The following is a 27,076-nucleotide window of genomic DNA, read 5'->3' as shown; positions in this document are numbered from 1 at the left end:
CCATTTAATACGATCATGGCCAATCTTCTATCTCAACTCCATCTTCTATCCTCATATCCCTCAACTCCCTTAGTACCCAAAAATAGATCAATCTCTTTCTTGGATATACTCAATGGCTGAACGTACACAGCCCACTAGAGTAAAGGATTCCAAAGATTCACATCCCTCTGAGTGGAGTAATCTCTCATTTCAGTCCTAAATGGCTGAACCCTTATTCTGAGACTATGACCCCATATTCTAGATTCCAGAATCACACTATCACAGAATTGTTACAGTGCAGAAGGAGGCCATTCGGCCCATCATATCTGCACTTGCCCTCCGAATGAGCATTATGACCTAGTGCCATTCTCCTGCATTTTCCCTGTATCCCTGCATATTGTTTCTTTTCAAATAATCATCAAATGCCCTCTTGAATGCCTTGATTGAACCTGCCTCCACCACACTTCCGGGCAGTGCATTCCAGACCCAAACCACTCCCTGTGTGAAAAAGTTTTTTCTCACATCACATTTGCTTCTTTTGCAAATCACTTTAAATCTATGCTCTCTCGTTCTTGATCTTTTTATGAGTGGGAACAGTTTCTCCCTAGCTACTCTGTCCAGCCCCCTCATGTTTTTTAACACCTTTATCAAATCTCTTCTTAGCATTCTCCTCTCCAAGGAGAACAGTTCCAACTTCTTCAATCTATCTTCATAACTGATGTTTCTCATCCCTTGAACCATTCTTGGTTCTTGGAACCTCTTCTGCACTCTCTCTAATGCTTTCACATCCTTCCTAAAGTGTGGCGCCTAGAAATGTACACAATACTCCAGCTAAGGTCTAACTAGTGTCTTATACAAGTTCAGCATAACCTCCTTGCTCTTGTACTCTGTGCCATTATTAATAAAGCCTAGGATACTGTATGCTTTATTAACTGCTCTCCACCTGTCCTGCCACCTTTAATGACATATGCACATGTACACCCAGGTCCCACTGTTCCTGCACATGCTTTAGTTGTACCCCTTATTTTATATTGTCTCTCTGTGTTCTTCCTACCAAAATGAATCACCTCACACTTCTCCACATTGAACTTCATCTGCCATCTATCTGCCCACTCTACCAACTTGTCTATGTCCTTTTGAAGTTCTACACTGTCCTCCTCACAGTTTACAATGCTTCCAAGTTTTGTATCATCCGCAAACTTTGAAATTGTCCCCTGCACATCAAGATCTAGATCATTAATATATATCAGGAAAAGTAAGGGTCCCAATACTGACCCCTGGGGAACTCCACTACAAACCCTCCTCCAGCCTTAAAAGTATTGATTAACCATTACTCGCTGTTTCCTATTACTCAGCCAATTTTATATCCACGTTGATACTGTCCCTTTTATTCAATGAGCTAAAGCTTTCCTCACAAGTCTGTTGTGTGGCATTGTATTGAGTGCTTTTTGAAACTCCATGTATACCACATCAACAGCATTACCCTCATCAACCCTCTCTGTTATCTCTTCAAAAAACTCCAGCAAGCTAAACACAATTTCTCTTAAGGAATCCATGCTGGCTCTTCCTAGTTAACACACATTTTTCCATGTGACTATTAATTCTATGCTGAAAAATTATTTCTAGAAGCTTGCCCACCACCAAAGTTAAACTGACTGGTCTGTAATTGTTGGGCTTATCCTTACAACCCTTTTTTAAAAATGTTTATAATTCTCCAGTCCTCTGGCACTTCCTCTGAGTCTAGGGAAGACTGAAAGATTATGGCTAGTTCCTCCGCAATTTCCACTCTCACTTCTTCAATATCCATGTGTTATGACACAGCAGGTGGTATTTGCCAGGCTGACCAAATCCACAAGGGAAACTTGGTCAGGCTATCACAACAGTTTTGCAATTTGTGTTTATTATGAGAAGGTTTGTGCATTGAATTCAGGAGTAATAAGTCCACTAACACCTTTAGAGATTTTAAAAACTAAATTAAAACATTTATTAACAAAAGAAAGGAATAAAGCATATACACAAGATTACAGTTACGCCATTACTTAATATTATAACAAACCCCAAAATTCCTAATTACCCTGACTCCCAACTACACCCCCTTTAAGGCAACAGTCCAAAATAGATTTTAGATTTAGATAGGCAATCTAGCACCCATTTGACAGTGGAATTCCAAAGGCTTTTAACATAACTTTGGTTACAGGAACAGCGGACTTCTGCAAAGTAGCTATAAGCTGTTCCCCCAAGTCTGTTTCACATGATGTATCTTTTTGATCTTACACAACCTTCCATCTTTCTTTACATATATTTCTCTCGCTTTAATCTGTTAATCCCATCGTTCCCATATGTCTTTGTAATTTACTTTTCCCATAATATAAAAATCTTTCATGTTGTCAATATGGCCTTTTCCTTTTGGGAAAAATAAATGTAGTAACCTTGCCCTATTTATCCTGTCAGTTATAAAACTTTATCATGTTCCTTTGAAATCCAAACACCTCTCCACTTATCTTAAAATGCAAATTTCATTCACACCCTATCTGCTGAGACTTTTACCCTAGCTCATTCATCAGCATTTCTTTTTACACCTAACTCTTTTGATAATTTCAACCTTGCAGTCTATCCAACTCTAATTCAATTAAATCAGCCACCCACAGAACCACACACACGTACATAAGCCTACCTTACAATATCCCACAATACTATTATGAAAAATATGATAGTTTCATGACACTTGGATGCATCTCATCCGGTTCCAGTGCCTTGTCAACTTTAAGTACCAACAGCTTATGCAATACCTCCCCCTTATCAATTTTGAACACTTATAGTGACAGAGTTTCGTCCTCTGTCACCATGGCCTGGATAGCATCTGTTTCCTTGGTAAAGACAGATGCAGTCATTTAACACCTCAGCCATGCACCCTGCCTCCATGTGTAAATCCCTTTTTTGCTCCCTAATCAGCCAATTGTCCACAGCTAGGGGAAACATTTTCTCAGCATTTAATAAAGACTCTTAGGAATTTTACATCTTTCAGTTAGACCATCACTCATTTTTCTAACTCCAGGAAATTTAGGCTTAGTCTACTCAATTTCCCCTAATAGAACAATCCCTTCACTCCTGAAATCAGTTGAGTGAACCTTCATTGCACTCCATCTAGGGCAAGTTTATCCTTCCTTAGGTAAGAAGACCAAATTTGCACACTATACTCCAGGTGTGGCCTCACACACTACTAATTGTAGTAAGATTTCTTAACTCTTATGTGCCAATCCCTTTGTGACAAAAGCTAACATACCATTTGATTTCCTAATTACTCGTTGAACCTGTATGTTAACTTTTTGTGATTCATTTACAAAGACACACAGATTTTTGATTGAGGGTTATGGTGGGCAGACAGGAAAGTGGAGTTTAGACAACAACCAGATCAGCTATAATCTTATTGAATGGTGGAGATGGTGCAAAGGGCTGAATTGCCTACCCCTGCTCCTAAATCCTATGTCTCTGAATGTAAATATTTCCTTGTCTCTCACCATTCAAAAAAAAAATTATTATCTGCACCAAATTAGATAAATTAACACTTCCAAACAAACCAACCCCTAATGACCCCAACCTTAAGAACCCGAATCCGAATCTAAAACCCTTGGCCATGGAAGGTGGGTTCAAAATGTGGCCAAACAGGTTGATTATCAGCCTGTAAATCTGTCCAATATGCCTGATGGCAGACACTAAGAGTGGGGGAGTTTCCTGGTGAGCCATACAGTACAAGGCAACAGCAACTACTATAGTACTTTGCCAAGCATAATCATGGCTCAATTCAATTTAAGTCTATGGTTGCCAATGTTCTCTTAGAGCATGGTGCCTGAAGGAGGAAGAAGCTATAGAATCATAGAATGATTACTGCTCAGGCTATTCAGCCTGTAGCGTCCATGCCAGTTCCCTGCAAGAGTGGCTCAGGTAGTCCCACTCCCCTGCCCTTTTGCTGTAGCCCTGAAAATGTTTTCTTTTCAGGAGCTTATCCAATTCCCTTTTGAAAGCCCTCTTATGAGAAATGAACAAATTCCTTGAACCAAAACCCCAGATGGCGATGGATAATGGAAAATGAAATTGGACAAACGGAAAGTATGAGCCAAACAAAAATGGTAACTATTAGTGAAACAAAAGGAAGGAAGAAATGAGTCAATAAAAGCAAGAGGGGATGATCACCCATGGCTTGCACATTCCAATTCTAATCTTTGAGAGAGACATACTTCTAACTGTCACAGGAGGAATAATGTCAAGAAATGAAAGCACTATAGGCCTCCAAACAGTTAGGGGGAGATAAAGGAGTAGATGTGTACGCAAATCTCAGAGAAGTGTAAAAATAATAGGGTAATAATAGTAGTAAGACTGGGATAGTCTTAGTGTGAAAGGCTTAGAGGGGGCGGAATTCTTAAAGTGCATTCCAGGAAAGCTTTTTGAGTCTTCATGTAAGAAAGTCCTACAAGAAAAGGGGTGGTACTGGACCTAAACTTAGGGAATGAAGCCAGGCAAGTGGTAGAAGTGTCAGTGGGGAGCATTTCAAGGAAAGTGACCATAACTCTGTAAGATTTAAGGTAGTTATGGAAAAGGGCAAAGATGGACCAGAAATAAAGGTCCTGAATTAAGGGAAGGACGGGACCTGGAAAAAATTATTAATTTTGCTTCCAATTTCCACCCCTCCATCATTTTCACAAGGTCCATCTCTGACACTTCCCTTCCCTTCCTTGACCTCTCTGTCTCAATTTCTGGTGATAGACTGTCCACCAATATCCATTACAAGCCTACCGACTTCCACAGCTACCTCGACTACAGCTCCTCACACCCCGCTTCCTGAAAGGACTCCATCCCATTCTCTCAGTTCCTTCACCTCCGTCGCATCTGTTCTGATGATGCCACTTTCAAAAACAGTTCCTCTGACATGTCCTCCTTCTTCCTTAACCGAGGTTTTCCACCCACGTGGTTGACAGGGCCCTCAACCGTGTCCGGCCCATCTCCCGCGCATCCGCCCTCACACCTTCTCCTCCCTCCCAGAAACATGATAGGGTCTCCCTTGTCCTCACTTATCACCCCACCAGCCTCCACATTCAAAGAATCATCCTCCGCCATTTCCGCCAACTCCAGCATGATGCCACCACCAAACACATCTTCCCTTCACCCCCCCGGCGGCATTCCGTAGGGATCGTTCCCTCTGTGACACTCTGGTCTACTCCTCCATCACCCTTACTCCTCAACCCCCTCCCACGTTACCTTCCCATGCAACCGCAGAAGATGCAACACCTGCCCCTTCACTTCCCCTCTCCTCACCGTCCAAGGGCCCAAACAATCTTTTCAAGTGAAGCAGCATTTCACTTGCACTTCCCTCAACTTAGTCTACTGCATTCGTTGCTCCCAATGCGGTTTCCTCTACATTGGAGGGACCAAACGCAGACTGGGTGACCGCTTTGCAGAACACCTTCGGTCTGTCCGCAAGCATTACCCAGACCTCCCTGTCGCTTGCTATTTCAACACTCCACCCTGCTCTGATGCCCACGTCCGTCCTTGGCTTGCTGCATTGTTCCAGTGAAGCTAAACGCAAACTGGAGGAACAGCACCTCATCTTCCGACTAGGCACTTTACACCTTCCGGACTGAATATTGAGTTCAACAATTTTAGATCATGAACTCTCTCCTCCATCCCCACCCCCTTTCCGTTTTTTTCCCCCTCCTTTTTGTTTTTTCCAATAATTTATATAGATTTTTCTTTTCCCACCTATTTCCATTATTTTTAAATGTATTTCCATCCATTGTTTTATCTCTACCTTTTAGCTTTTTTAGATTCCTTCACCCCACCCCCACTAGGGCTATCTGTACCTTGCTCGTCCTGCTTTCTACCCTTAATTAGCACATTCCTTAGATAATATCACCACCTTTTTGTCCTTTTGTCTGACATCTTTTGGTTATCTCACCTATCACTGGCCCTTTACCTAGCTCTTCTTGTCCCAATCCCCCCCCACTCCCTCCCCCTAAACCATCTTATATTTCACCCCTTTCCTATTTTTACTTAGTTCTGTTGAAGGGTCATGAGGACTCGAAACATCAACTGTGCTCTTCTCCGCCGATGCTGCCAGACCTGCTGAGTTTCTCCAGGTATTTTTGTTTTAGACAGGTTGGGGTTGTTTTCCTTAGAGCAGTGAAGGCTGAGGGAGGACCTGATTGAGGTGTACAAAATTATGAGGGGTGTAGACAGGAAGAAACTTTTCCCCTTAGTGGTGGGGGGGGGGTCAATAACCAGGGGGTATATATTTAGGGTAAGGGGCAGGCGGTTTAGTGGGGATTTCAGGGGGAAAAAAATGTTCACACCAGAGTGGTTGGACGCTGCTGGACTCTGGAACATTCTGCCTGAGGGGGTGGGAGAGGCAGCAACCCTCACAACATTTAAGAAGTATTTAGATGAGCACTTGAAACGCCAGAGCATACAGGGCTACGGGCCAGGTGCTGGAAAATGGGATTAGGATAGGTGCTTGATGGCTAGCATGGACATGATGGGCCGAAGGGCCTGTTTCTGTGCTGTACCACTCTATGATTAAAGCGGTTAGTAAGTGAGGGATGAGGAATCTGATTGAACCCTAGGCTGGGACATGGGGAGTTGGAGCTGAAGCCAAACACTGAAGTGACCTGTAGCTGACCCCAAGTGAAGACCTTAACCTGAATCCTGAGGAGCTGAAGCTGAGCCACCTGCCGGAATGTTGTCTGTGGAAAACGGTCGCCGATTCACAGGCGGGAAAATTTCATCCCGAAAACTTCTAGAACAACCGAGTCGGGCGGGGGCGCTGGTTTGCGGAGGGGGGCCATTGGAGGGTGGGGCCACTAGGGGGCGGGGCTAATGAAGGGCGGGGCCAATGGACGCCTGTCCAGGGGAGGGGCGAGGCCAGCGCGGGGAGGGGCGAGGCCAGCGCGGGGCGGGGCCGGTCAACGGGCGTCGACCATGGGGGTTGGGGACGCGGGGCTCAGGGAAGGTCGTGATCAGTGGAGGGGCGGGGTTACGGGGGGATTTCCGCCCCATGGTGATTGTGACGTAACGGTGAGTGACAGTCCCCTCCCGGTACATCTAGGAGACTGTGGAGGGTCACCCGGGCAACCGGACCGGAAGTCTGTTGGCGGCATCTGTGTTTGGCCCCCATCCTCAGGCCCCTGGCTGCAGCCTCCGGCCCCCGCCTGTGGGTTAGTTACTGGGGCCGAGCGAGGAGCGGAGCCGGGCAGCTGATGTGCGGAGTGTAACCGCCGGAATGTGCCCGCCCCATGGGCACCGTGCGGGGAGCCGAGCTGGGCCTCGGGCCCGGGTTCAGTCTTCAAGGTTTGTCCCCTCCAGCCCGGGCCTGGCGGGCCGGGAGAGGCCGAGCTCAGGGTGAGTGAGTGAGTGGAAGAGGTTGGAGGCCCCTCAGCCACCTTCGCAGAGATTGAGGCCGGGGGGGCGGGGGGCGTGGGGGGAGGAGGAAATCCCCCTTCCCTCTCTGTGGACGGCAGAAACTCCCGAGCCCGGAGGGAGCCCTCTCCCAACACAGGGAGAGGCTGTGGAGTCTGCTCAGCCTCAATGGGATTCCTGGATATTTCAGTCTGCCCAAGCTGTAAATGATTTCACCGCCTCCTCTGGCTCCTGCCATGACTGAAGAGACGGACAGGGGATCGCCACTGACTGACTGACGTGATGTCTGTAGCAGACCCAGGAGTCTGCACTGCTGAGCAGTGCCGAAAGGAAAATGCCTTGGTAGGGTTTGATTTTGGTGTTCAGCTTAATGCTGGGCTGCTTCCGCACAGGACCACAGGGTCGGCTGTAGGGCGAACTCGTCTTCTGGATGTGTGCACTGATGTCTTCATCAGTAGCAGAATCCCTAGCGATCACACCAGGAAGGGTATGGGAATTTTTCTGCCACCTTGAGACCTGTGCCTTTGACAGTTATGTCTGGTGCTGGCTGGTCGATCTTGGAGACACTGATTTGGAGACCAGTGTTTTTGGCAGGACTTGAGAATTTGCTTGCCCTAGTCCAGAAGTCTTCCTTGTTGTGGACAGCTCGTACACCATCATCTACTTACAGAAGCTCCCTGATTGCTGCCTCGGTGACTTTGGTGGAGGCATGCAGTCTGGAGAGATTGAGGAGCTTTCCTGAATCAAACAAAGTGCTGTTCCTTAAAGCAAAGAAGTTATTGAAGAGTTGGGGAGCCACGATGCATCCTCACTTTACCCTGCCGGTTACTGCAAAGGTACCGGACATCTTGCCGCAGGCACAAGCACATCCAACCATGCCATCATTCAGTAGATGTAGGGCTTTGACAAACTTGTTAGGACATCCTAGCTTTGAGAGCAAGTCCTGTAGACCAGGTTGATTCTCACTGTCAAAAACTTCAGTCAGGTCTTTGAATAGCATAGATAGATCCTGATGTTGCTTTCTGCACTTTTCTTGTAGCTGTCTTGCTACAGACACCATATCAGCTGTCCCATGATTAGCCCTAAAACCACACTGCGATTCCAGGGGGGGGGATCATCTACGAAGGTGACTTGTGGATAGTTTAACAGGATCTTTGCAAGGATTTTACCTGCGATTGAGAGAAGACTTATTCCTCAGTAGTTGCTGCATATGTTTTTGGATCCTTCCTGTTTCCAGATGTTAACTATGTTGACAACCTTGAGGTCCTGTGGAACCTTTTCCTGATCCCAGGTACTCTTGAAGATGGTTATAAGTTTGTTCACAAACTCTGTACTAGTACACTTCCAAATCTCTACTGGAATGCTGTCTGGGCCAGGGGTTTTGTCGTCTTTGGTTGATTTAATTGCCTTTATCACCTCTTCAGTGGAAGGAGGAAGAGACAGGTTTTCTTACCCAGACAATGCTCAATTTGTTGCAGGCAATCTGGTGAGATGGAGTCCCTGTTGAGTTCACAAACTGTTCATGCCACCTTTCCATGACAGCTCATTTCTATCTCCTGATAGGATAAGAGCGAAGGTTACGTTGGGTGGGCCATATGCAGTCTTCAGTGTAAAAGCACAGATCAGGCCTGTCAGCTGGATGTTGCAGCTCATCAGGTTTTGCATTCCACCAGTCATTCAGCATCTCCCTTTAATGTACATTGGAGCTATAGCATTTTTATAGGCTTGATGCGTGATTGTTGACTGCGGGGCTGCATGTGCAAACTGTTTCTGTTTGAGAAGATGGCAGATGTTTTCTTCATTCTTCTCAAACAATTGCTTGCGCTTAGTGTCCCAGGACAATTCCTGAAGTCTTTATCGTAACTTCATTCATCCACCCTGGCCCCATGTTCTTTATTACTCTTGGCTATCAAGAAATCTTATCAATCTCAGCTTTCATATTAGCAATTGAGTTAGCATCTTATGCTTTTTATAGGAGAGAGTTCCACACTTCCAGCACCATTTGTGTGAAGTAGTGTTTCCTAATTTCTTTCCTGAATGGCCTGGCTCTGATTCTGAGGTTATGTCCCCAATGTCCTAGACTTCCCCACCAGCAGAAAAAGAATCTCTCTTTCAACTGTACCCATACTTTTCAAACTCCTAAAAACCTCAATCAAATCACCTTATGCCTTTGATATTCCAGTGAATACAAGCCTAGCTTATGTAAGCCCTCATAACCAAACGCTTGGAAGTCCTGGTCGCATTCGAGTGAAGCTGAATTGAATCTCCTTTCAACATCTGTGTATCCTTTCTAAGTTGCGGTGCCCAGAACTATATACAGTCCTTCAGAAATCTTGACATTTAAATTGACATTATTGTGGAAAAATAACATCTTGAATAACTGCACTCACCGCTGTAGAGATACTTTTAGATAAGGGATTTGGAGTTGTGACGCAGCTCAATCCAGGCTGGATTTGAAGATTAAATGTTTGCTTGTTTGACCTGGATACATCCTGGTACTGTATCTCATTGTATGTGCTCCTGCTACACTGTGCTGCTGTTAACTTGTTGTTCATGAAAGACTCTGACGGGAAAAAAAAATATTTTGGTTTGTTGCATTGGTAAAACTGGTCGGAACCTAGCAGGATGGTAATCTGTGACATGTTATTGGAACAAATGAATGAGTAAAGAATTGAACAGGTCAAATTAAAATTAGAGTTTTAAAGAAAACACATTGATGAATTGATTAGAAACTGGAAGCATACCCATTTACTGGGTCAGAATTAACTACAGCGTGGAACTTGCCTGCAATACCAATCTCCTGAGCTTCAGAAACAGACTTCCATGATGGGCTAAAGTTCAGTGTGTTGAGGCTCTTCCTGGTTATGAAAATTCTGGGAGCTTTATATGGAACAAGGCTGTGTGGGTGCAGTCAGTGATACTGTGCACCTGGGGGAAAACGGACAATCCTGACCAAAGGCAGAGCCTGTATTCCTACTTTGGCTCCATAGAGGAGATGAAGTTACTTGCTTTGGCAAAGAGCCCCTTCATGACCTTGTTAGCTTGTATCCACCACAAGTTGATTAAACGTTGTCAATGTTGCAACCTCGAGTGGCCTGAAGGTGTAGAAACTGAGGGCCACAGTCTTTGATGCAGCTTTGTCGGTGTTAAAACACCTGGTGTGACAGCCTTCCTGGTGAAGCAGAGCAGCCAGACTGCCTGCTCTTCAGCTTAACAGGAAGTCCTGTAAACCCATGTGGGGTAAGACTTCCTGCCCTCTTCTTCAGCCTCACCTTACTGCAGCTGCAGGTCTTTCCACTCGATGTTCTTCCTCCTCTTGATCCTTCAGACTCAGCAGCATGTCTCGCTGCAGGGTTTGTGCAGGCCCCTCTGTGACCCTCAGGGTCCCAAGAAATCCCTACACTTTTTGCAGCTGCCTCAACCAGATAGAGATAAGAACAGCCCAACAGCAATCTATTACAATTAACCCCAGGTACATACCTAAAATACTGCGGATGCTGGAAATCTGAAATAAAAATAGAAAAAAACTGCAGATCTGTCAGTACCTATGGATAGAGAAACAGAGTTAATGATTGGAGTCCATATGGCTCTTCAGAGCTCTGAAGAAGAGTCATACAGACTCGAAATGTTAACTCTGTTTCTCAATCCACAATGCTGCAGGATCTGCAGAGTTTTTCCAGCATTTTCTGTTTTTGTTTTTGTTTCAGATTTCCAGCATCCGCAGTATTTTGCTTTCAACTCAAAACTGCATTGGTTGCACTTTCAACAGACCTGGACTGTAATAGATACTCAGGGAAAATGCAGAAGCCTGGCCCCCATCTTAGAGCACTAAATAGATGGTTATGAAATAACACCCCCACACCTCCCACCCCCTCCTCCACCAAATTCAACTGAACCAAGCTGTGACGTTAGGACTTCTTTAAATAGCTCAGTAATGTTTTCATTATTTGAATTGCAGCTAACAGCCAAACCTTAATTTAAACAATGGCTGGAGAGGAATATGCTTCAATGATGGAGGAAGGCAATGTGGAGGAAATGGATACATCTGATACACAGTGGAACTGGTACTATTTGGGTGAATGTGGAAAATGGCACATTTTTGAGGTGTGCTATTATTTTATTGCTTTCCTTACTTACCGTGTAATGATTTTAAATTGATATGTGGGCCAATTGGCGAGATTGAAAATCATAAAACAAATTCCAGCCTCTGGACTGGTTTGTCACATTTTGCTCTACATGAGCTTGAGCTCATCCAGAACTTTACCTGTGTCTCAAGTTGCATCAAGTCCCATTTGCCCATCACCCCTGTGCTCACTGACCTCCTTGCTCACTTTAGGTCAATACAACTTGATTTTAAAATTCTCATCCTGTTTTCAAGTGCCTCCAGGGCCTCACCACTCCCCCTCTCTCTAAACTCCTCCAGCTTCACAACTCTCTGAGATATCCATGCTCATCTAATTCTGGCCTCTTCAGCATTCTGATTTTAAACACTCCACTATTGGTGGCTGTGCCGTCAGCTGCCAGGACCCCTAAACTCTGGAATCCCCTCCCTAAATTTCCGCCACTCTACCTCGCTTTCCTCCTTTAAGACACTGCTTAAAACTTACCTCTAAAACCAAGCTTTTGGTCATCTGACCTAATATCTCTTCATGTGGCTCAGTGTCTTTGTTTTAGAATGTCCCTGTGAAGTGCGTTGGAACATTTTTTTTATGCTGAAGGCGCCAAACAAAAAACGTCTCTCAGCTGAGAAATTCTGATTTCTGTTCCTGTAAAGCTAATGAAAAACCAATTTTTCCAAAGTTGTTCAATTCTTACACATTTAACACGTCATGCAGTTTACCTGCATTTATAGACAGGAAGAATCATAGAATGATTACAGCACAGAAGGAGGCTATTTGGCCCATTGTGTGCATGCTGGCTGTCTGAAAGAACAATTCAGCTAGTCCCACTCCCTGCCTTTTCCTCGTTACTTTGCAAGTTGTTATTTCTTCAGATAATTATCCAATACCCTTTTGAAAGCCATGATTGAACCTGCCTCCTCCACACTCTCCGGTGGTGCTTTCCAGATCCTGACCATGTAAACAAAAGGTTTTCCCTCATATTGCTTTTGGTTCTTTTGCCATCCATTTTAAATTGGTGTACTCTGGTTCTGAATCCTTCTGTCAACGGGAACAATTTCTCCCTATCTAGACTGCCCAGAACCCTCATGATCTTGAGCACCTCTATCAAATCTCCTCGGAACCTTCTCCAAGGAGAACAGCCCCAACTTCTCCAATCTATCCTTGAAACTGAAGTCACTCATTCCTGGTACCATCCTTTCTGCATCCTTCCTAAAGTATGGTGCTTTAGGTTGATTAATGAAATTAAAGAGCATTTTGCCTAATGTTAGGGCAGACTAATCTTGTGATAACTTCATGTTTAGTACTTTAACCTAGCCTTTTCAGTGGGTAAGCTTGGTCTGTTTTCAAGGCTAGGAGACTCTTTTAAAACTATCATCTTATGTCAAATTAAAAATTTAGGCACTATGGAATGCACTAATGGACATGGGCAAATCCAATTAAATAGAATGTTATCTTTCATATTGCTTCTATATATATTTGATTTTGCTAATACATACCAAAAATGTGGGGACATTGGTTCTTGCACATGAGAACATCGAGGAGTTCAAGGTTCAATGTTGGGTGGATTATTGTGTCCTGCCCCAATGGTGCAAACTAACAAAACCTCCTAGCACCTATCCAACGCCAAAAACTTGAATTGTCCCATTTCCCACAGCTGGCTTTCTTGTAACCTTTATGATTGGGTTAGGATTAGAAACGTCGTTGCCGATTTAGTCTTGTTTCCCCCCACAAAATCAATCAATATCATGCTATGGTACTGATGTCATTGAGGGATAGTTGGATAGAGGTGTTTAAAATTAGGAAGAGATGGGGCAGCGTAAGTAGAAACAGATTGTTTCCATGTTCAAAGGACCTTTGAATGTGAGGACACAGTTATAAGAATAAGCGATTTAGGACAGAGGGCAGGAGAAATCTTGTACGTAAATAGTTGTGAGGCTGTGGAATTCACTCCCAGATTTGGTGATTGAAGTAAATACTATGTCACGTTGAAGAGTAGGTAAAGAGGGTGTTGAAGGAAACAGCATAAAGGAATTTAGGAAAGAGGTGTGTACCTGGAATGAGGATACTGCCCTTACAGAGGATAAACACCAATATAGACTTGATGGCCAGAGATGCCTGTTTCAATTTTATAATTTCCATGTAAATTCTGTGTAACTTACATTATGTTCCACTTCAAGATGTATTTATGTAATTTTTTAAGGCTTTTGGATGTATATATTGCTCAATTGTTAACCTCTCTGTTCGTGTTTTCAATGTTAAATATGCTCACTGTTCCTGTTGGTGAAACTCCTTGTGGGGGGGGGGCAAAACATTTTTTTTCACACAATTTCAAGATAATTGCAGTTGCAGACTGAGTTTTACTGACCAGGTTATTGAATAAATTGGGACAATGGGAGATTGAGTTACTGGTGTCGCAAAATTGTTGATTTGTGAATCACATCTCATTGTGCTTTGTGTAGGTCAAACTATACACATGGAATTTCACTGTAAATGAGTTGTCCAAATGATTGGAGAATTATTCCATTTAGCATCCAGCAACACCAGATTTCACGTCATCAAAGGGAAATTTCATTTCATGAAATGTTATGGTTCTGAGTTGCAAAGCTTGTTAATATATAATCAAAAAAAAAGTTCCAAAAACATCTGTAATATTTCTGCCTAATCCTTGAGCTGCTATTAGATCAGGGACATAAAAATCTCCTCGGGCTGATTATTGTTTTTCAGTTTACACATCATTATGCCGAAACAATATTAAACTTAGTGAAATATTCATTGTGAGAAGCTTCATTTCTGATGTTATGGACCTTAAAAATTAATGTAGACACTACAAACAGCTTTTAAAAATGTCTGATTCAATACTTGGCCTATGGTGAGTTAGCTGAATTACTAATGCTTTGAGAGAACAGAACTGGGTATGTCTATGATGCACTATATAGAATCAGACAGCATAGAAGGAGGCTCTTTTGGTCCATCACGGTAGTGATGTACCAGACAATCAATTAGCTTGCCAACACTTACTGTTTAGGTACATAAAGAATGGCACATAATGAGGTACAGCTGGCAGCTGCTGGGGTACCCCGGCAAGGGTCAGTATCACAGGAGCCCGTGGGGCTACCCTATCAAGGGTCCGTATCCCTGGCGCCTGTGTGAAAAGCAGCTGGTGAAGGAGGAAATTAGATACAGTCTTTACTTGGAATAGATTTGTTCAGTGAAACATCATATGTATATAGCTCTTGACTCTACTTCACTCCTGTGTCAGTATCTCTTTATGTGTGCGCAAGCAACCATCCAGTCAACGCCCTCCACCTCTATGTACTTAATGTTAGTTGATACAATTAACATGTATGACTGTACCCCAGCAAGGGCCAGCATGCCTGGGCCTGTGGGACTGTACCCCAGCAAGGGCCAGCATGCCTGGGCCTGTGGGACTGTAGCCCAGCAAGGGCCAGCATGCCTGGGCCTGTGGGACTGTAGCCCAGCAAGGGCCAGCATGCCTGGGCCTGTGGGACTGTAGCCCAGCAAGGGCCAGCATGCCTGGGCCTGTGGGACTGTAGCCCAGCAAGGGCCAGCATGCCTGGACCTGTGGCACTGTACCCTAGCAAGGGCCAGTACGCCTGGACCTGTGGCACTGTACCCTAGCAAGGGCCAGTATGCCTGGGCCTGCGGGACTGTACCCCAGCAAGGGCCAGTACGCCTGGGCCTGTGGCACTGTACCCCAGCAAGGGCCAGTACGCCTGGACCTATGGCACTGTACCCCAGCAAGGGCCAGTACGCCTGGACCTGTGGCACTGTACCCCAGCAAGGGCCAGTACACCTGGACCTGTGGCACTGTACCCTAGCAATAGCCAGTAAGTTCAGGAGAGGAAATTGCCTCTTCTGTCATTTTCTGTGTTCCACTTATGAATTTATTTTCATTTCAACTTTTTTTTAACTATCCTAAATCCTTACTACAAATAAATTTAAAAAGTGCTTACTTTTCTTTTGATATACATGTTAACAGTGGGAGCTTTAGCTCAAGCTCAATTCTGCTAATCACTTGGCACAGATTTGAAAAGTGACGTCACTGCAGAAAGAATTATTCTTGATACACTTATCTGCTTTCCCAAAGATAACTCAGATGGTGCTGACTGAAGTGAGGCCTTAATATCCATTATGTTTTCTTAGGCATCTCTATGTTTATTTCAGAGGGACCCCAATATTTCATGTTCTGTGAGCAGCGAAGATATTGAAATGATTTACAGGATGAATCCACAAGGTGGTCTCTCATTTTCCACTGCAAAATACAACTACATGTTAGATTTCCAAGGTAACATTCCTTGTCTAATGGATTTGCTTCATTATGAAGTGCACTAATGGCTGGTGCGCATAAAAATTGATTCAATGCCAATTTAAGGTGATTGAAATGGAACATGCTGCGAAATCAAGCTGAAGTGTGGAATAGCCTGACAAGGTCCCAGTTTAATCTCTATTCTGCACGAATGCAGGCTGACAGGAGAAGAACAAACTACTGTGGATGCTAGAAATCTGAAATAAAAACAGAAAATGCTGGAAGCACACAGATATGGCAGCATCTGTGGAGGGAGAAATGAGAGTCAGTGTTTCAGGTCGGTTGTTCTGATGAAAAATCATTGACTTGAAACGTTAACTCTCATTTCTCCCTCCACAGATGCTGCCAGACCTGCTGCGTGTTTGCAGCATTTTCTGGAAGAACAATTGCCGGGCTGAGGATAGGAAAACAGTTCAGGTTCCCGCTGCTGATTGTTCTCAAGTCACTCTGCTGAGAAATGTTTGTGTGTGAATGTTGAGTATGGGCAGAACTTAGCTTGCTGTGACACCTTGCACAGCCATATAGAGTGTCAGTATTCACAGTCCAGTTTCCCACATAATCCAAGAATAACTTCCATTTATATGGTGCCTTTAACGTAGTAAAACATCCCAAGGCTCTTCACAACAGTGTTACCAAACAAAATTTGACACTGGACTATGTGAGGGGATATTAGGGCACATAACCAAAAGGTTGGTGGAAGATGGATGTTATAAGCAGCATTTAAAGGAGAAGTGAGAGGTGTTGGGAGGGAATTCCAGAGCTTGGGGCCTGCACAGCTGAAGGCACTTTTCGCCGGTGAAGGAGTGACTAAAATCCAGGATGTACAAGAGGCCAGAATGGGGTGAATGCAGAGGTCTTGGGGGGATTGTAAGGCTGAAGAAGGTCAAAGAGATAGGTAAGGATGATGCTATGGAGGGACTTGAACACAGTTTTAAGTTTGAGGTGAGTATTACTGGACCAAGTGATGGTGTAGGTCAGGGGGAGCACAGGAGTGATGGGTGAACAGGACTTGATGCAGGTAGCCAAAATTTGAATTAGTTTACAGAGGGTAGAATGGGGGCGGTCGGTCAGGAGTGCATTGGAAGTCAAGTTTAGAGGTAACAAAGACACTGGGTTTTGCAGCAGATGAGCTGAGGTGGGGTGGAGACAGGTCATGTTTGGAGGAGGATGTAGGTGGTGGATATGGGGTTGGAGGGCGGCTCCAGGACAATAGGATGAGGTCTGTTGCAAACAGTCTGGTTCAGTCCCATTAACCGGTGAGAGGGATGGAGCCCAAATGAACAAGGTATCAGATGGCTTGCTACTTCAGTACAAGGAAAAGTGTGAGGTAATGCATTTGGGGAGGGCAAATGAAGCAAGGGAATACTCAATAAACAGGAAATTATTGAGAGGGGTGGAGGAAATGCGACACCTTGGGAGTGCATGTCCACAGGTCCTTGAAGATGGCAGGACAAGGTGGTCAAGAAAACATGGAATGCTTTTCTTTGTTGAGCGAGGTATAGAATACAAAAGCAAGGATGTAATGATGGAACTGTATAAAACGCTGGTTAGGCCACAGCTGGAATTTTGGGTACAGTTCTGGTCACCACATTACAGGAAGGACATAATTGCTGTGGAGAGATTGCAGAGGAGATCTACAAGAATGTTGCCAGGATTTGAAAATTGCAGCTATGAGGAGAGATTGGATAGGCTAATGTTGTTTTCTTTAGAATAGGGGAGGCTAAGGGGTGACCCATTTGAGGTATATGGAATTATGAGGGGCCTAGATAGGGTAGACAGGAAAGACTTGTTTCCCGTAGTTGAGGGGTCAATTACCAGGGAGCATAGATTTAAGGTGATTGGTAGAAGGATTAGAAGGGACATGAGGAAAAACATTTTCACCCAGGGGCTGGTGGGCATCTGGAATTCACTGCCTGAATCGGTGGTTGAGGCTGAAACGCTCAACTCATTTAAATGGTACCTGGATCTGCATCTGAAGTGCTGTAACCTGCAAGGCTACAGACCAGGTGCTGGAAAGTGGGATTAAAATGAGCAGCTACTTTATTTTTCCTCTCTTTGGCTGGCGCAGACATGATGGGCTGAATGGCCTCTTTCTGCACTGTAACTTTTCTATGGTTCTGAGTGAGCACCTAAGTAACTGAGTGTGAGATGCACATATTTTTATGCATAAACTTCATGATGCCATGGAAGGGCCAAAAAGTGAATTCTGATGCTGACAAGCTGCTGTCAAAACACAGCTAAAATGATTTACAAATTTAAGTGAGATTCCAGAAGTAGAATTAAATCCCTGTTTTCCTGATAGATGGGTAAGTTGGTTTTTCCTGCCTCTGCCAGTTTTCCTTCTGCAAGATAGAAACTAGTTTCCACAAGGCAAATTCTTCAAAAAATATAACTGTGCACACCATATTCCACCACTTCACTTGCTGCATACTTGAACTCCAATTCGAATTCTTCACATTGGATCCCCTCCTATGTTGCTTCTCTCCTGATGTGCCCTACATTTTACCTCTGTTTTTCTTCAGACCTATCCCATGATTTTACAGAAGCCAAGTCCTGCAGATGCCGGAAATTTGAAATAAAAACAGAAAATGCTGGAAGTACTCCAGGTCAGGCAACATCATGGAGAGGGAAACAGTTGAAGTTTCGCTACTTTAGATCCAGTTCTGACGAAGGGTCTTTGACCTGTTTTTATTTTGGATTTCCAGCATCTGTAGTGTCTCGTGTTTATTTGTGTTAATATGCTTCTTAGTGCTGCTGATGAATTTTTCTCATTTCATCCCTCCCACCTTCTATCCTTCCCTTTTGTTCTCCCAAAACCTGTTATATCTCTTCACTTTTTCCATTTCTGATGAAAGGCTGTTGAGCTGAAACATTATCTCTGTTCCTCTCTCCACAGATGCTGCCTGACCTGACTATTTTCTGCTTTCATTCAATGATTTTCATACTTTTATGTAATGTTTTTACAGATCATTTGGCCAGCTGCTCATTTCTATCTCTGCAGTTAGAGTTTTTCAAATAAAAGCAAAATACTGCAGATACTGGAAATCTGAAATAAAAACAGAAAATGCTGGAAAAACTCAGCAGGTTCTGAAGAGGAGTCATACGGACTCGAAATGGTAACTCTGTGCCTCTCTCCACGGATGCTGCCAGAACTGCTGAGTTTTTTCAGCATTTTCTGTTTTTATTCTAGAATTTTTCAAAGTTGCTTCATACCAGGGAAAGCAAAGTAGTGACTAATGCATTTGCATTTGATGTACCAAATTCTGACTGGAAATGTAAGAGGTAATTGAAATAGCGAAAGAATTAAAGGACATGATCATTTATCCCTAGTTTTTTTTTATCCTGATTAACCCAATCTACAAGTTACACGATTGCCTATTCTTAAGTAGCTTTCCTTCATTTTGTCTCTTAGACAGCCTGTGATTTTGGCAGTAGACCTGTTATATTCATTGTCATGTTTGGGCTGGCAAATTACAAGTGTCAGTGATAGGAATGTGTTTCTGTTACAGCAATGAAACAAACCAATACAGCAACAGGGAAGCAGCGGCCAGTGAAACGTGCGGCCTTCTCTGTCACTGCTTTCAGGTTGGTGTTACCTGACGGCAAGAAGAAATAATGTGAACATTTCCTAGTAATTGGCTGCAAATTACTGACTTACTGATAAATCTACAGTGATGGCCTCTCAGTCTTTCAGGCTCTTTAAGTGAATATTGTCACCCATAAGTAACAAAGGAGGCTACGGGTTAAATAGAAGAGAGCCACAGATCAGCAGGAGATGAGAAGAGTACAAACTAACATATTTAATGAAGACACAAAAGACAAACATTAAAAACGAAGGCCAGGCAAATCTTAACAAAGTTGGGAAAACAGAAAAGGAAACTTGAAAGACAGAGGGAATATGAGAAAAATTTACATAAAACGTAAAGGGCAATAAAAAGATTTTCTGTTGGCACATTAGTATTAAAAAGATAATCAAGATAAGGTTAGGGCTACCAAGGGATGATAGGACAAGCTTGTAGAAAATGAAGGAATAGCGTAGAAATTAAGAACACAGCTTTCAAAGTGAAACAAAGTATTAGAACTAGAGGTGAGTGTATTTTCAGTTTATTTGGCAGCACTCTAGTCCTTGAATTGGAAGGTTCAGAGTTCAAGCCCTATTCCTGGGCCTGAGCACATATTCTAGGTTGAAACCTGCAGTGATGGAATGCTGCATTGTCAGTGGTGCCATCATTGGTTCGCAGTGTTAAACCAGTATTCCATTTGCCTGTTCAGGGGATGTAAAACAAGCTGTGGCATGACTAAAACAAAAAAGGCTGGGAGTTTTCCTATTATCCTGACCCAACAATTTCAGAGAGGTATGAAGCGATGTATTTTGGAGGAATAACATGGCGAAGCAATATAAATGAAATGGCACAGTTTCTAAAGGGCCCAAGAACAGAGACACCAGGAGGTTTATGCACAGGAATCTTTGAAGATGGCAGGACAAGTTGAGAAGGCTGTTTAAAAAAAGCATACAAGACCCTTGGCTTTATAAATTAGTGTACAAAGGCCCCTTGGAAGTTATGCTAAACCTTTATAAAACATTGGTTAGACCTCAACTGGAATGTTGTGTTCAATTCAGGGCACCACACTTTAGGAAGGTTACGAGGGCTTTAGAGAGGGAGCAGAAAAGAATAATGAGAATGGTTCCGGGGACGAGGGACTTCCATTACATGGAAAAACTGTAGATGCAGGAGTTGTTCTCCTTATAGCAGGGAAGGTTAAGAGGGGCATTTAACAGAGTTGTTCAAAACCTGAGAGATCTTAACAAAGTAAATAAGGAGAAACTATTTCCACTGGCAGGAGGATCTTTAACCAGAGGGGCACACCTTTCTGATAATTGGAAAAAATATGCAGAGGGTAAATGAGGAAATAAAATACTCAATTAGGATTTAGAATTCACGATCTGAAAAGGCGGTGGAAGCAGGTGCGATAGTAACTTTCAAAGGGAAATTGGATAAATAGTTGTAGGGAAAAATTTATGGGCTGATAGGGAAAGATGAGATTGGGGTGATTTGGAAATCATTTCCAAAGAGATGGCACAGACATGATAGGCTGAATGGCCTCTTTCTGTGTTATATGATTCTGTACGTGTGGAACAGTTAAAGGTTCTTATTCAAAGCCAAGTAGTAAAACCATAGAAGTTTGTAAGGCATCATGTCTGTGGCCTTTTGCTTGAGCAATTCAGTACTAACCCCATTGTCCCATGCTCTCCCCATAGCTCTGTACCAATCCTAAATTAATTCCACTGCCCCACTCTGTCTCCCCATAACCTTGAGATATATGGGAAGTTTGGGGTTTTCCAGTAGAGTTGAGAAGAGTGTTTCCAGGATTATGAGAGGCTCTGATAAAGTATGCCTGCATGTTGTAAAATGGTGTTCAGAGGGCACAAATATAAGTGAAATGTTTGTTACTTTTGAACAATTAAGAATACAAACACACACATCCCTATCCGCTTCTGAACCCCAGCTTGCTGTGTTAAAATCAGGGGGTTCCTTCATTCCTTCTTCTACACGAGAGGGCAATACATCTGTGACTTAACACACCCTACTGTCAGGATTTTTATATAACACAAAGGTACCTGAAAGGTTAGAAACAATGTCTTTGCATTGAGAGCGGTTGGAATGCAAAATCTCTCCTACAAACCATTGTGAAGCAGAGTCCTTATTTTCTTTTAAAAGGGAATTTAATGTGGCACTTGGAAAAAGTGGAATATTAAAGGTGTTAGAGATATGTAGGATTAGACTAGGTAGCACTTGCAGAAAATCAGGTGTAGAGTTGATTGGTCTGTATCTATGCTGTAATGTTTGGAGATTAGGGTCTATTACTTTGTAGATAAAGTTGGCAATCATTTTGCATATAGTAAGATCTCTCAAACAGCAATGGTTGACTGATCAGTTAATTTTCTGATCTTTAACATCCATCAGCACATGTAAACTGGGCCACAGTATAACATCTCTTTTGTCATTACACTGGAGTGTTAGCTGAAATCAGTAGTTCTCAAACCTTTTTGGTTGAACGACCCCTCCTCAACTGGATTGGTAGTTGCAGAACCACCCCCCTGACCACCACCCATGTAAATTATATTACCTGGGCAAGTTTGTATTTTGGCCACCCTTTCTTTGAGTTTAAGATAAGTTTGAGTTTAAGAAAAGAATGCCCCTCTCTTGAACCTGATGATAATGCACCCCCCGCCCCCAAAGCCTTGGTAACTATGGGTCTACCTAGCGATCTTCCATGCTGCTCCATGCATGCTCCCCTCCAAGGTGAGACAGCCAGCCCACTCTGCATGTCTCAGCTGCACTCCACTCCCAGCTGACACTCACTCACATTCTGCTTAACTATTTTACAGACCTTCTGGAAAGTGTCTCCGGTCTCCAGTTTGTGAAACACTGACCTAAATTGTGTGTTTGGAGTGGGACCCTTGCCACTGAGGTGACAGTGCTACTGACCGAGCCAAGCTCACATTGAAATATTCTTGCTTTTTAAGCAACAAACAGCTTTAATCTCTAGCAGCATTAATTTATATACAAATGCAGAGTGTTCTTTTCAAATATACCATCTAAGTAAGTAAGATATAGGGCAGTATTTAGTGCAGCTGACTGGGGGACCATAGCCAACTGGCTGGAGCGCTGGTGAGTACTCCACATCGCCTACTTTTGGGAAGGCTCGACTGTATTATGTAGATTGGAGATGTTAGGACTGTTCTTGGGAAAGAGAAGGTTGTGGGGAGATTTGATAGAGGTGTTCAAAATCATGAGGGGCCTGGACACAGTAGATAGGTAATAACTGTTCCCATTGGTGGTAGGATTGAGAACAGATTTAAGGTAATTGTCAAAATAAGCAATGATGGCGTGAGGGAAATCATTTTACTGCAGCAAGTGGTTAGGATCTGGAATGCACTGCCTGAGAATGTGGTGGAGGCAGGTTCAGTCAAGGCATACAAGAGGGAATTGGATTATTATCTGAAAAGGAAGAATGTGCAGAGTTACAGGGAGAAGGTAGGGGAATGGCAATAGGTAAATTGCTCCTTTGGGAAGCCTATAGACACGATGGGCCAAATGACCTCTTTTAGTGCTGTAACTGCTCGGTGTTTCTGTGGCCAGCAGTAGTTCTTCCACGGGGATCAATGACCCCAGTGGTGGGAATCCCACCCCCTGAGAGCTGCTGGCCAATCAGAGGCAGACAGCCGACCCAAGGGAGCAGTGGCAGCTGCCAGCAGTTTACCCAGGGTGAGTCCTAGGATCGCAGTGGGTCCCAGGCTATAGGTGAGTGAGGGCGGAATGGGTGTCGTGGGGTGGGGGTTTCAGGGGAGAAGGTGGGTAGGCAGCAAGGGCAGATAGGAGAATCTCAGCGCGCTTTCCCCTTTCTGATGCCAGGTCCCTTGATCAGGCACTGAGTGCCTGATAACGATGAAACCCACCCCCACCGGGAGCCCACAAGCAACCTCAACAGGCTTTGCTTTTCGAGTCCCGCATGGCGACACACCACCTACTGCTGGGTGAATACCAGCGATGGTGGGATGAGGCCCTTAAAGGGCCTCACTTGGCGGTGGACAGAAAGACTGGCCATGAGTGTTCCCACCCCAGACTTAATTGTGGCAGAGGCAGGAAGGTGACTGGGTCTCCACCTGGCATCCGCCTGCCTGATTAAATGCCACCCACCCCCCACAACTCACCTCATGAGGAGGACAGTAAATTCTGCCTGTAGAGTGAGATGTTTGTGTGTTTAATATGTGTATTTTATATTTATTAATTTATCCTGTTGAGTGGTAACCTTTTAATGTCTGTTTGTTATGACATCTTTTCAAAGTTTTATATGCGGAAATGAAGAAATCCCCATCCCTTTACATTGGGACAATATAGACCGAGACAAACCTTATCAGGTAAGTCAGTTCAGGCAGCTTATTTCAGAAGACATGTATGCTTCATAATCTATCAAATTAAATTATCAACTATGTTTTAGCTCAGTCCATTGCACAAAGCTTCAAATGAATATCTGGAAGTTGCAAAACTCTTTGGACAAACGATGGATCAGAATCGAATCAAGAAAATTCAAAGAATTCAGAATTTAGACTTGTGGGAGTTCTATTGCAGGTAATACACAGGAACTAGCTTATCAGCTTGTTTGCTTTGTTATAACATTTCTCCATGAGAGAAATCTACCTGCCTCGGCTTCATCAGAATAGGTTGAAGTATTTTTTAAATATAAGAATGTGCGTAAAAGTAAAAATAATGCTTCTGGCCTAGAGTTTCCTCGATTTGTCTTACACCAACATTTATGCCAGTTTCAATGCTGATCTTGCCGATGGCAGCTTACGTGAAAATTTCCTGAGAATTTCATCAGCCTGAAAGTAAGAGTCAGTGTAAAATGAGGGTAAATCAACATAAACATGAAGGCCTGAGGGCATTTTCCATCTGTCATTAATCCTATATCTGATTGATATGGAAATTAATTTTTGAACCATCATTTATGTATGTTAAACAGAGCATATTTAAGAAAATTGGATTGTAGAAGCTTTTCCCCTTTTTAATTTTGCACATAAGTATTTGGATATAGAAAATACAGTGCGATGTCAATAAGGAAAAATAAAAAAAAACAAACGCCAAAAATCGTGACTTTGGATCTTGCTGTACCTAAAGCAGTTGTATAACCTGCATGTATTTGGAGCCTCGGGCCTAAGAACATAAGAAATAGGAGCAGGAATAGGTCATTTGGTCCCTTAACCCCCTCTGCCTTTCAGTAAGATCAAGGCTAAACTGATTGTGGCTTTAACTCCACTTTCCTGCCTGCCCCCACAACCCTTGACTCCTTGTCATTCAAAAATCTGTCTAACTCAGCCTTGAATATATTCAATGACCCAGCCTCCACTGCTCTCTGGGGAAGAGAACACGAATGGCATCTCGGAGAGAAAAAAATCCTCCTCATCACTGTCTTAATTGGGAGACCCCTTATTTTGAAACTGTGTCCCCTAGTTCTGGATTCCCCCAAGAGGGGAAAGATTCTCTTGGCATCTCCCCATTCAAGCCCCCTCAGAATCTTGTATGTTTCAATAAGATAACCTCTGCTTCTTCTAAACTCCAGCGAGTATAGGCCCAACCTGCTCAACCTTTCCTCATAAGACAACCCCTTCACCCCAGGAATCAGCCTAGTGAACCTTCCCCGAACTGCCTCCAATGCAAGTATGTCCCTCCTTAAGTAAGGAGACCAAAAATGTACACTCTACTCCAGGCGTGAGACACTTTGTTGAACATCTGAAAATCCATATGCACCAGGTCCACTGTAATCCTTTTCTACAATTGGTCACTTCAAAATATCCCATTAAATTTGGCATGTGCAACTTGCCTTTGATAAATCTGTGACTAACTCATGCGTTTCTGAATGCCTACTAACTGAGCTTGCTTTATGGATTTTTGCGAAATTGTAATTAACTTTGTTGTGCCGCAATCTGTTAACATGTTTTACCGCATGAATTATATTCTGTCGTCTGATGTGTCCGTGGTTTAGACCAGCCCAATACGGAGCCCAACATCCATGCTCGTGTGTGTGTTGAGTAAAATAGTGTAAATGCAGACAACCATGTCTTGGGTCTTGGTCTTTTGCAAAATTGTTTTGACTTTTACTTTTCCTATTCCAGAAAAAAAGTTCACTTGAAGAAGATGAGAAATGGGATAGAACTGAATGAGAGAATGCTGTTTCATGGCACAGGCAATGAATTTGTTGAAGCAATATGTTCACAGAATTTTGACTGGAGAATAAATGGATTACATGCTACAGTATATGGAAAAGGCAAGTAGCAGTTATATCAGGGCAATTTCACAAGGATTTACATTTTACCAAGTAAAGTTGTATAATCTACGGAATTTTATGTTCGGAGTGTACTGAAGTACATCTTGAATCTTTTCACAGGGACCTATTTTGCACGTGACTCTTTGTACTCCAGCCGCTACTGCCGCACCAATGAAACAAATGAGTCGTCCTTGCAATCACTGGGCACAGCGCTGTCCCCATCTGCACCACATCGGTGGAGGTCGCAATTTAAGACTATGTTCCTTGCTCGAGTTCTTGTGGGCGACTATACTACTGGAGACCCCAAATATATTCGGCCTCCTTCAAAAGATGGAAGTCTGGTGAACCTGTATGACAGCTGTGTCGACAACAAATGGAATCCAAAGATTTTTGTAATATTTGATTCGAACCATATTTATCCAGAATACCTAATTGAATTCACTTAATTTAAAATTACGAAATTACTGCTTAAAGAAGCAGGAAAGACAAATAAAAAAAACTAATTTAGATACTTCAATGAAATGATGTTATAGATATAACCTTTTCTTGAACTGTCGAGGCTGATGTCGACATCCCAGCCTTTCAGAGAGTTGGTGGCAGTGAGTGATTGCAGAGGTGTTGGACTGAATGCATGCACTATCTGCCCTATGGTCAAGGTCATAACTGCCGTAAGTATCTGAGTAAATCCACACCCTACCACATACATGAGACCCTGATGACATTGCGAAAGCCAGTTGAGCAGATTATCTGACGTTGACCTTCTACCCTGCTTAATAAAGCTTGAAGGAATGGGAGAAAAGGCCCTTTGCAGGACCAAGAGCGGTGGTATTCCTGCGTTTTCCCCCTCCCTGTGAGATCATTCCCCACCCTGGACCTACCTCTTTTCTGACTAGCTCATTCTCTGGGATCCCTGCTATTCCAAAGTGGGCGCGCTGCATTGGGACACTTGCATCTGTTTACAATGACCCAACCCCTCACAATGGACCAGGATCTTGATGGACCAGGAAAGAAAAAAAAAAGCTTGTATTTATATATCATCTTTCATAACCTCAGGACGTCTCAAAGCACTTTACAGACAATGACGTACTTTTGAAGTGTAGTGACTGTTACAATGTGAGGAATGTGCAGCCAATTTGTGCAAAGCAAGTTCGCATAAACCGCAATGTGATAGCCACCAGATAATCTGTTTTATTGATGTTGTTTGAAGGATAAATATTAGTTGGGATACTGAGTTAACTTCCCAGCTCTTCCTCCAAATGGTGCCGTGGGTTTTTTTTTCCATCAACCTGAGATGGCTAATAGGGCCTCTGTTTAGTGTCTCATCCAAAAGACAGAAACTCTAACAGTGCAGCATACCCTCACTTCTGCCCCCCTGACATTGTAGCACTCCCTCAGTACTGCATGAAAATGTCAG

At 43.4% G+C, this 27,076-nt stretch overlaps 1 protein-coding gene across 3 annotated transcripts; it reads left to right on the top strand.

Annotated features, from left to right (window-relative positions):
- Positions 1-7,116: 7,116 nt before the first annotated feature.
- On the top strand, positions 7,117-26,170 carry parp11 (poly(ADP-ribose) polymerase family member 11). 3 transcript variants are annotated; one of them, XM_078567706.1, is made up of 8 exons: positions 7,117-7,368; positions 11,345-11,490; positions 15,693-15,813; positions 19,344-19,419; positions 23,686-23,758; positions 23,839-23,969; positions 25,511-25,662; positions 25,783-26,170. In XM_078567706.1, exons 2-8 carry the CDS (start codon positions 11,371-11,373, stop codon positions 26,106-26,108), a joined length of 999 nt encoding a protein of 332 aa, XP_078423832.1. In that variant the 5' UTR covers positions 7,117-7,368; positions 11,345-11,370; the 3' UTR covers positions 26,109-26,170. The 3 variants fall into 3 exon arrangements, with proteins under 3 accessions (XP_078423832.1, XP_078423835.1, XP_078423833.1); XM_078567709.1 differs by lacking the exon at positions 15,693-15,813 and having other exon boundaries at positions 7,278-7,368; XM_078567707.1 differs by lacking the exon at positions 7,117-7,368 and having other exon boundaries at positions 11,345-11,450.
- The last annotated feature ends 906 nt before the right edge of the window (positions 26,171-27,076 follow it).

The sequence above is a fragment of the Cetorhinus maximus genome, chromosome 22 (assembly GCF_964194155.1).
Source record: "Cetorhinus maximus chromosome 22, sCetMax3.hap1.1, whole genome shotgun sequence".
NCBI lineage: Eukaryota > Metazoa > Chordata > Chondrichthyes > Lamniformes > Cetorhinidae > Cetorhinus > Cetorhinus maximus.
The sequence above is the reverse complement of the archived record's forward strand: the minus strand, read 5'-3'. Positions and strand labels throughout refer to the sequence as shown.